The sequence below is a fragment of the Salvelinus sp. IW2-2015 genome, linkage group LG20 (assembly GCF_002910315.2).
Source record: "Salvelinus sp. IW2-2015 linkage group LG20, ASM291031v2, whole genome shotgun sequence".
Taxonomy (NCBI): domain Eukaryota; kingdom Metazoa; phylum Chordata; class Actinopteri; order Salmoniformes; family Salmonidae; genus Salvelinus; species Salvelinus sp. IW2-2015.
The window spans coordinates 30,101,361-30,112,525 of NC_036860.1; the positions used below are offsets into that span (position 1 = coordinate 30,101,361).

Sequence of the window (11,165 nt, forward strand, 5' to 3'; positions counted from 1 at the left end):
ATGTCTGGGTGACAGCGCAGAATATCACCACAACATATAAAAAGTAAAGCTGCCATACACTTAAAGTAAAAAATAAATAAATATGAAAACATTTCTACGATAATATTTTCTTACATTTTTTATTTCTGTTCAATTCATTTTTGGGACCTGTCTTACAAAKCAGCTAGTATATGGCTAAATGATGCGGAACCATATAATACAATAATGAAAAGTACGTCGGAAGCATTTCTGTGAAGCTCTCTCTTTCATGGACGTTAGCTGACGATCAAAATACTGGAGTAAGTTGTGTACTTTTAGCTATCTTTTTAATGTAATATCTGATTTTAATTTCAATGATGTGTCTTTTCTGTAGGTTATTCATTTGGGATGGCTATCCATTAGTACCGAAGTTAAGATAACAAGCTTATATGGTGATGGTGAGCCAGCCAGCTTGTCACAAGACAAGCCGGCGGCGCAGCCAACGTAGCTGGTGTTAGCCAGCTAGATAAATACGTTTGTGGGATGCTTGATCTAGTTATTGCATGGTTGTTTGCGGCTCCTTTTGAATAAACATTCATGCCCGTTTGTCAGCTACCTGCTGCTTCTTTTATATAGCATTGCATTTTGCAATAGTTAAACGCTGGCCGCTATGATGAGCCCCKCCTACTTCCTGGTTTTCCCTAATCTTAACCAAATTCTTCAAACCTGCTTGTTTAATTATCTTAACCTGCTGCGTAATTTATAACCTGCTCAAAAATAACTTCCGGTCGTAGCTGTTCTTCTTTGAGGTTTAATGGCAATTGTTATCCAATAAATGTTGCATTACCTCCACCTACTAGACTGTACAACTCCCTTATTTATTTWTTTCACCTTTATTTAACCAGGTAGGCCAGTTGAGAACAAGTTCTCATTTACAACTGCGACCTGGCCAAGATAAAGCAAAGCAGTGCAACACAAACAACACTGAGTTACATAAATAAACAAATACCCTACCATCTAACACAACACTCAAATTATAAAACACCACCCTACTCCACTATTTAAATCTATTTAGTCCTACCTCAGGCCAACAACCTGAATGGATGGGACACCACCACTTAACACACCCTGTAATGCTTCTGAAGTCTCACACACCGAAATCCCTCTCTGCAGTTGCCACCACAACCTACATTTTCTGCAATTTACGTTCCATCCCTGCAGTACAGTTGATAACCATTGCTATAAATGCTAAAAATCCAATCTTACTGAAACATWTCACTTGTTGGCCTATCCCTCTGTACTGGTACAGATCTACTACTCACACCACTCTTCTCAGGATCCCTCCCCCTTAACCCATCTTCCTCTACTATCTTCACTGCCTCAGCATATGACAACTTCTGCGCTACTCAAACCCTGGAAACCTCAACCTGCCTCTCACTTCTGATCCCCWGCCCYATGGGCACCCCTACAATTAACACATACCACTACTTTCCCCAATGCTACACATTCCTTTGTCTCATGCCCTTCTGMACACTTCTCACACMYAGGAAMCTCCCTCCTTCACACTGCTGCCACATGCCCATAAGCTTGACACCTGTAAAAATRTAATGTATTTGGCACATAAGCTCGTACAGGATAACTTATATATCCTAACATCACTTTGTCGAGCAAAGACTCAACATCAAAACTCAAAAGAACAATGACTCTTCTGTTTCACCACTCGCGCCACCCTGTGTGCGTCGCACCAAGCGGAAAACATCACAAACACTGGGAATCTTCCCCTTCAGTTGGTCAACTTTTACATTTACTGCTACCCCATTAATCACGCCTTTTAATGGCACCCTTTTCTTGAGTGCAAAACAATTCACATTTCTTGCCCCCATTCGTTCTAATGCGGAGCGCCTTCTCCCTCTGACCAGCAGAAACAAACGATTATCACAAGACCACTTCTGGTTACCCTCACTGATTCCACAGCATCCAACTCTGCTTTCACCCACCCTGAAAACACATGGATCAGCAAAAAGGCACTTTTTCCAAAACCACTCCTACTGTCAGACTCATCTTCGTCCTGATCCTCGGTCGTAGCTCAATCGAAGGGGCGTGTTTTTATATGGAATTTTGTAATTAAAAAAATAAATGTATAGGCCTTGAACAAGAAGTAGGTGGGATTTTCATGGTAATTTTTGTTTGCCTAATCTTAAATTAAGGTTAGCAGTGTGGTTATGGGTAGGTTTAAAATCAGATTTTAATAATAAATTGTAGAAATAGGCTGGGTTTATCAAATTTTATTGGTCACATACACATGGTTAGCAGATGTTAATGTGAGTGTAGCGAAATGCTTGTGCTTCTAGTTCCGACCATGCAGTAATATCTAACAAGTAATCTAACAATTTCACAACAACTACCGTGTAAAGGAATGAATAAGAATATGTAGATATAAATATATGGATGAGCGATGGCCGAACGGCATAGGCAAGATGCAGTAGATGGTATAGAGTACAGTATATACATATGAGATGAGTAATGTAGGGTATGTAAACATTATATAAAGTGGCTAGTGATACATTTATTACATCCAATTTTTAATTATTAAAGTGGCTAGAGATTTGAGTCAGTATGTTGGCAGCAGCCACTCAATGTTAGTGATGGCTGTTTAACAGTCTGATGGCCTTGAGATAGAAGCTGTTTTTCAGTCTCTCGGTCCCAGCTTTGATGCACCTGTACTGACCTCGCCTTCTGGATGATAGCAGGGTGAACAGGCAGTGGCTCGGGTGGTTGTTGTCCTTGATGATCTTTTTGGCCTTCCTGTGACATCGGGTGGTGTAAGTGTCCTGGAGGGCAGGTAATTTGCCCTCTGTGATGCGTTGTGCAGACCTCACTACCCTCTGGAGAGCCTTGCGGTTGTGGGCGGAGCAGTTGCCGTACCAGGCGGTGATACAGCCCGACAGGATGGTCTCGATTGTGCCTCTGTAAACGTTTGTGAGTGTTTTTGGTGACAAGCCAAATTTCTTCAGCCTCCTGAGGTTGAAGAGGCGCTGTCTGTGTGGGTGGACCATTTCAGTTTGTTCGTGATGTGTACGCCGAGGAACTTAACTTTCCACCTTCTCCACTACTGTCCCGTCGATGTGGATAGGGGGGTGCTCCCTCTGCTGTTTCCTGAAGTCCACGATCATCTCCTTTGTTTTGTTGACGTTGAGTGTGAGGTTGTTTATCTTGACACCACACTCCGAGGGCCCTCGCCTCCTCCCTGTAGGCCGTCTCGTCGTTGTTGGTAATCAAGCCTACCACTGTGGTGTCATCTGCAAACTTGATGATTGAGTTGGAGGCGTGCATCGCCATGCAGTCGTGGGTGAACAGGGAGTACAGGAGAGGGCTGAGAACGCACCCTTGTGGGGCCCCAGTGTTGACGATCAGTGGGGTAGAGATGTTGTTTCCTACCCTCACCACCAGGACCCAGTTGCACAGGGTGGGGTCGAGATCCCGGGCCTCGAGCTTAATGACGAGTTTGGAGGGTACTATGGTGTTAAATGCTGAGCTGTAGTTGATTAACAGCATTCTTACATAGGTATTCCTCTTGTTCAGATGGGTTAGTGCAGTGCAATTGCGTTGTCTGTGGACCTATTGGGGCGGTAAGCAAATTGGAGTGGGTCTAGGGTGTCCGGTAGGGTCGAGGTGATATGGTCCTTGACTAGTCTCTCAAAGCACTTCATGATGACGGAAGTGAGTGCTACGGGGCCATAGTCCCACAAAGTCTATGACTTTGTTGTGGTAACTATTAATGACCGATTTTCATAGGGTATTGAGAATCATTAGGAATTGTGTTCTGTTGTAATAGCTAGGTGTGAAGTGTCCCACTTCAGGAGGGCGGACGTGTGCTTCAGGAGGGTGGACATCTGTGCTAGAAAAGCAGAGGCCTTGGGCAGAGCATGTGAGCAGAGTTGAGCAGTTGGAAATCCTGCTCATCTGAGATGTGCACTCCAGCGCTCCATGTCCTTTCCTACCACTCAGCTAAAAACCTCCCGGTGCTCAGTTCTTTTTCTTCTCCTAAGCTCCTTTCGTTAAAAATCACAATTTAACCAACAGCCATCTATTTTTGTGACTACCTGGACCCCTATATGGATTTCAATGAAAAGTATTTGACTAAACATGGAAAGGGGAACGTAAGAAGCGAACATAATTTCAAAAAGCTACATGTCATATTAAACAGTATATAAACACTCTAAATAAGTCAGGAGCCAGACAGGGAGCCTAAGGAGGAATGGAAATTAATTATTTAGGCTATATTATTTCAAGGCTATAGCCTACAAAGAAATACATTGTGAAGCATTTGCGAGTGCGACACAATAGGCTGGTAGGAACAAAGCACATATAGGCTATGACTTGCTTAGTCATTTTTCATTTAATTTGTATTTAATTCTAAGTGCCTTTGAATTCATTTTTTAGAAACACGAGTTTGGCCGGTCTGGGGCTTCAGGCTCATGCGATGGTGCCTGGAGAGCCGGTCAGCAGCAGAGAATATCCTCTCCGCACTTGCAGAGCCACTGGGGATSCTAAACACCCTTTTGGCCACTCTTGCCAGGCTGTGCAGAGATGCAGAGCTACTTATTTTTTTCTATAGGTAGGTCTAAAGGGTTTTAGGCAAAATAACCCAATCAAAACGGAAAGCTCCTTGAACGTGGGAATATGCCAGGCCTATTGTGCAAAGATCTATTATGGCCTATTGTATAGATAAAAAACGAAAATTAACAAATCGTTTTAGGAGATCAGATTTTTAGTTTAGAGATACTTTGCTCCAATGACACACTTATCTACCCACCTCGTTCTTTTCTTTTAGCATGTGCCGGTAGTAAGTACACCATCATGCTTTTGGGATAAGTGTCTTTTCAGATCCCAAAATGATTCTTTAGTTGTGGACACTACATCACCGCACTCCCTCACTTGATCTKGGTCCTCATCTTTGTAAGTCACCTTGATGTAGCACCTGTATGTTTTATCAGTTTCTGTATGAAAATATCTAGCGAACTCCATGACAGTAGCTAAAGTAAGGGGCTATAGCAGCACACAAGTACACTACAAATGCATGCTGGGGTGGGCGTGCCCTAAGCTTATGAAGTGAGCACTATTGGAGCGAAATTGGAGCAGGCCGATGCTCCTTTGGGATTTTCGCTCACGCTCCAGTCAAATTGGGCACACTCCGCTCCGCTCGCATACTCTGGCCCTGGGTTCAAGCAACAATAGAACAATGAGCCAGATATTTCACCTGATGTATAAATGTGAAGCATCCAGTTGGCGTTTCCACTCACTACCAAACATGGTGAGAGGAAGCTCACTGAAGATGGAGGGAGATGGATTTTGGCAGACATTCTACATTTTTCTGTTTCCAAAACGAGAATCTGTAACAAACAAGTGGACTGCGTTTTGTAGATTTTACCCTTTGCCAAAGATTCCAAAAAGTGCATTGTTTAGGAAGAGTAAACGGGCTAATTGAGGTATTGCACACTTCGGAGTAGGCGTTCCATAATGGAAATATGCAAAAAAAATGATAGAACACGCCAATAGGATCTCACTAGCTCGTGCTTGACTCTGCCCACCTCCTTGCTTGTTCTGCCGACTATGATTAATTTGTTCCCATTGGAAACGACAGACAAGAGCCTATCTTGGATTAGTTATAAAACTGTGGTTCAAGCCCCTGTGTGAGTCGAATCAGGAGGAAGTAGTACTCGCTAAACAGCGTGACGTTAGCCGAGGCATCCGATATTGTCTAGGATTGCATTCCCGGTGGACCGGCTTGTACATAAAGCATCTTCCATTAAGGCTGCAAATCCATACTTTTATTACTTTTAATTTAACTGTCTTAATAAAACAGAATTTTCCACCACTATTTTTGGAATTTCTGACAATTTAGGATGTTGCACACTGCGTTCAGCCAAGGGTGTGCAACAATCCCAAAGCCTTGTTCACATTAAAAGCTCTGCATGATCAATCCAACGTCTGCAGTGGCCGTACAGCATTTACTGTGATAAGGCCTCCGCAGAAATCCGAGCAGCGTACCTCTTTATGAAGGAAGTTGTCAAGGAAGGGAGTTTTTATACAGGACCTCCCGCCCCYACCTACCGTCAACCAATAATTTCAATACGGAGCCTTCTGCATTGTTTCAAAATTTGGGAGGCGCACGGCAATGTAGTACGGATGTAGTCCGTAATTGCGTTCGGCAATGTAGTACGGATGTAGTCCGCAATTGCGTTAAACCCTCCATATTGAGCCTCGGAATTGCATTGCCAGAGCAAGCATATATTTTCATCTTCTGTGGTATATTTATGCACGATGGCGCACGCGCTCGCATCTCTCCTCCTACCAGGCTTTTTCTTCTTGACTTTATATTGCGATTGGCAACTTTCATAAATTAGGTGCATTACCGCCACCGACCTATTTCGTCTTTGTCAACCATGTCGGTATAACCAATGAGGAGATCCCACGTGGGTACCTGCTTATATAAACCAATGAGGAGATGGGAGAGGCAGGACTTTCAGTGCGATCTGCGTCAGAAATAGAACTGACTTCTATTTTAGCCCTTGGCAACGCAGATGGTCGTTGGCGCAATAATTGAATAATATAGATTTCGAAATTTTTGCAACGCTCGTGCATGCAACACGAGCGGTGTAGTCAGTCTGTTAGACATTTTTCTAACTTTACGTCAACTTCAGTCCAGCCRGAGTTCATTGGAGAACAGGAAGTTACTAAACCACAGAAGATGAAAATATATGGGTTTCGGTGATGGCTTTATGGGTTAGCTAGCAATTTGTAAATAATTACCTATTCCTGTGAGTAGTATTTTAATAGTAATGTTACATTGCCTGTTAAGCCAACTATATTATGGCTGTTGCCTCCCGTTAGTTTATTGTGATGGTAATGACGTTAGATTTTTATGATAATTATTAGGTGGAGGCTGCTACAGTGGTATCATCAACCTAGCTTTTAGCTAGCTAGCTGCTCTGCAGTGCAAGGTAGCTTGACTTGCTATAAAGTTAGACAAACAAGTTGATGAAAAAGTAACTAAACAAAACATGTTTTATCACCTGAAACAATGTATTTATCCTGTCTTGAATGAAAATGTCATATTTAGCATTTGTACAAAACAAATGCCATCTCTGACAAGACAGGCTCTTTTTCATCTTTCGTTACAAACACTAACTTACACTTGTCTGTTCAGTAGTGGGACAAGACTCCGTAAACATGACCTACAGCGTAAGGAAATCCGTGTGGGGCATAAGTTGTCAGAATCTGAAAATGGTGGTGGAAAATTTGTTTTATTAAGACATTACACATTTGTACCATTTTTACCCAACGGCTCACCATTAAAGCTAGTTAAGGAGGAAAATGATGCCGTAGAAGCCCGAATGACGGGTGTTTTATTTACCAGCCGGTCCACTGGGACACTAGTGTAATACCGGGAATACACATACATCCTAGACAGTGCAGATCTAGTGCAGATCTAGCGGCCACTATTGGCTGTCTAGGCTATCGTGACGTCCTTTACTTCTGTCTCTGATGGGTTTGGTGTCTGTATTTACAGTTGATGTTGGCCAATTTGTCAGCCATGATGACCCATGGGTTTAAGAGCAGTAAGCAAGACTTCACATTCGGACCATGGAAAGTGACTGCTGCAAAAACCCACATTATGAAGTCCAAGGACATTGAACGGTAAGCTATTCCAAGTATTTTGTGTCAAAATTTTGTGACAAATACTTTGTCTTTTTAATTCTCGGTTTAATATTCTTAAGGTTTAGTCTACATTGGGGAGCTTGTTTATCGACTTAGACTTACTTTTAGTCATTCAAATTTTGACAATTTACCAACTAAGCTACATTGAGGTTAGTTGTGCAGGTTTCAATCTTGACAGTTTCGTCCCAGGTTAGGGGAGGAGATGCACATGCCCTCGCTCCCAGAGATGCTGTTTGGGGACAACATTCTACGCATCCAGCACACAGACGGCTATGGCATTGAGTTCAATGCCATCGATGCCCTCAAGAGGGTCAACAACATGCATGACTCTGTGAAAGTGGCCTGTGCACAGGAATGGCAAGAGAGCAGGTACAACCCATATCATAAGACCTCTGTGATAATACACTAGCCACCTTCACTGTCTAAATGCTGATGAAGTAGAAAAAACTGTGGCATTTTTAAATTGTTTAGTCCTAATCAGTCCTATTATGGAGAATGATCTCAGTGAGTGGATGTGGCTGTATTCCCAGGGCTGATTCTGAACACTCCAAAGAGGTAGTGAAGCACTACGACTGGACATATACCACAGACTACAGAGGCACCTTGTTAGGAGAGGACCTGCAGATGACGGTGAGAGGCTTCTCGGCTCACACTGTGGATACAACACAATATACCAAACACAAACATTACAAAATAAGGGACAAATGTTAACTTAGACTCACATTGACATCGATGCATGACTAAGTGGAAGATTTTATCCTAAGTCATTGGCTGTGTTTAAGACAGACTTTATTGCAGATGCCTGCCAGATCTCACATTGCTTGGATAGGTGATTAACATGTCATCTAACCACGCCATATGATATGGCAGTCTGACGCCCGACTGCGCCGTTAAGGATGTGTCACACAACCATCGGTTGATGAAATGCAACGACTGCAATGTAGTTAGTCTGGAACGCAATAGTTTTTCCGCATAGGCTTAATATTCTAAAACATTTTGGTCTCAAGATGTCTCTTGTCTGGGGGCCATTCACTAGGAATGAAACGGGCTGAAATGGGGAGAGTCCTACCTGAATGTGTCTAATAAGAAACTTTTATTTTCGTGGCAAAATACTTTATTTTTGCTATGGTGTGCACTAATGAATACACACCTGCTATTCCATCAGGCGACAGAAACGTCGGAGCGCATTGACATGGAGAAGCTGAAGGCGCGAGAGCAGATCATGTTCTTCGACGACGTGCTTTTGTTTGAGGACGAGCTGCACGACCACGGAGTGTCCATGATCAGCGTCAAAATAGTGAGTGGTAATTTCAGACAGGAACTGACACTTTATGATGACATCGCCCCATATGTCTGTCTCCGTGACAAGCACCAAAGGACATGCTCTTGCGGGGGCTGTAAGACCAGGAATAAAGAAAGGCAATTTTCCTATTCAACTACTTATGTTAAATGCATTTCCTGAAATGCTTGCCTCTGAGAGGCTGATGAGGTTTTGAAGAATGACTTATCCTCTTGTTACCCACATGTGTGATACAGAGAGTGATGCCCACCAGTTTTTTCCTGCTTCTGAGGTTCTTCCTGCGAGTGGATGGAGTTCTGATCCGTATAAACGACACGCGGCTCTACCACGAGGCAAGTGTGACTGGGCTGTCCTGAGAAATGACAATCGATTAACCACCAGAGTGGATGTGCATGGCAGTCATATTCTGTGGATGTCTTTAGCAGGAAATGGACAATATTCACTCTTAAGAAGTTCAACAATGAAATTGCTAGGCCTACTTATGAAATGAGTCATCACTTACCCTGGTTTTCTTTACAGGCTGGAAAGAATTACATGATCAGAGAGTATAGTACTCGAGAAAGCAACATTTCAGAATTGCAGGTGAGAATTGTATTTTCTGTTTGGAGAGTACATGTGTAGCGGAAGTCAGCTGGCAAGTCAGAGTAAGTTTAGTATCGTCTCCTTCCTGAAAGCTTGAAGCACTGATGCCTCAGATCCTTAAACCCCCCTTACACTCGTGGGAAAAACATGTGTGACCAGTGTAGCATTTGAACAAGAACACTTTGAAGATTATGGGAAAATTATCTCACCAAAGGTGAGGACACAACAGTTCACCTGACAGAGGATTGAATCCAAACATTAAACTGTTGATGGGCGTTTTACATTTGCTGAACTTTTCACAGCATTTGTCACGAAATCTGAAAATACTCTGGATACATTCAGTAACATAAGAATATTCATTGACATTTTGGAGTAGGTGCAGGATAAGATAAAACGATTACAATGGTTTGAGCGAGAGGTCTAACTTTTGTCTCCAAGTGGCCGCACCTCCAAACTGCGCCGTGTCTAAGTAATTTCAATGCAATTTTATGACTCAAGGAAAGAGCCTTCAACTATAAGGYCTTTGGTATGACTCGGCTAGGGTTTGAACTCCCAAACTTCCAATCTCAGGTCACTTTTAACCACAAGTGATCAGCATTTCCATACTTTGCCAAAAAGTATGTATGGTTTTGTCTAAAACATATTGTCCAAATCATTCATGCTACATCATGCATGTCACTGTGCAGCTGATACTATCATACCGCTATTGTAAAGGGTTAGTCATTTACAAAATCTCCCTCCTTGTCTTCCAGAACGTCCCTGCTGCTCTGTACACCGACCCCAATGAGATCTCCCAGCACTTAACCCTGAAACTGACTAAGTGTGAAAAGCTGGAGCTCCCTGAGACAGGCCCTCAGCCAGGGAACACAGAGGCCCCCCAGTGATGGAGAGCAGGCTGGGCACTATGACTGGACATCACATTCACTTGTGTCTGGACTTAAGACAAGGGCGGGCCAAACAAGGAAGAGTTTACCCTCCCTCCCTTTATTTTTTATAAACTGAGAACACTGCACCTGCCTCCCTCCACACACAAAAAACAACAGTTCATAGATCTTCATTTTGGCATGGTCAAGTGGCCTCTTATTTGTGTTATTTCACATTTCCTCTATGTAAATGTTTTGGTAGGAAAACTGTGATAATTGTGTCTTTTCTAGTAGAACACCACATAATGGTTGTGTTGAATTCGTAACGTAGTCTGATACTTGAAGGTTGTGCTATGTTAAATGCATGCAGCTTTGGCTTGGATATCACAGAGATGGCTACACTGAAAAWATATATATAAACGCATCATGTAAAGTGTTGATCCCATGTTTCATGAGCTAAAATAAAAGATCACAGACATTTTTCATACGCACAAAAAGCTTGTTTCTCAATGTTGTGCACAAATTTGTTTACATTACTGTTAGTGAGCAATTCTCCTTTGCCAAGATAATCCATCCACCTGACTGGTGTTGCATATGAGCAAGCTGATTAAACAGTATGATCATTACACAGGTGCACCTTGTACTGGGGACAAAAAAAGGCCACTAAATGTGCAGTTTCACACAACACAATGCCACAGTTGTTTCAAGTTTTGATGAAGTGTGCTATTGGCATGCTGATT

At 42.7% G+C, this 11,165-nt stretch overlaps 1 protein-coding gene across 1 annotated transcript; it reads left to right on the forward strand.

The window, feature by feature from the left end:
* Window positions 1-226: 226 nt before the first annotated feature.
* LOC111981945 (TIP41-like protein) lies at window positions 227-10,922 on the forward strand. Its single transcript, XM_024013446.2, has 8 exons — window positions 227-278; window positions 7,532-7,659; window positions 7,870-8,049; window positions 8,211-8,310; window positions 8,846-8,977; window positions 9,217-9,312; window positions 9,500-9,562; window positions 10,315-10,922. Exons 2-8 carry the CDS (start codon window positions 7,535-7,537, stop codon window positions 10,444-10,446), a joined length of 828 nt encoding a protein of 275 aa, XP_023869214.1. The 5' UTR covers window positions 227-278; window positions 7,532-7,534; the 3' UTR covers window positions 10,447-10,922.
* The last annotated feature ends 243 nt before the right edge of the window (window positions 10,923-11,165 follow it).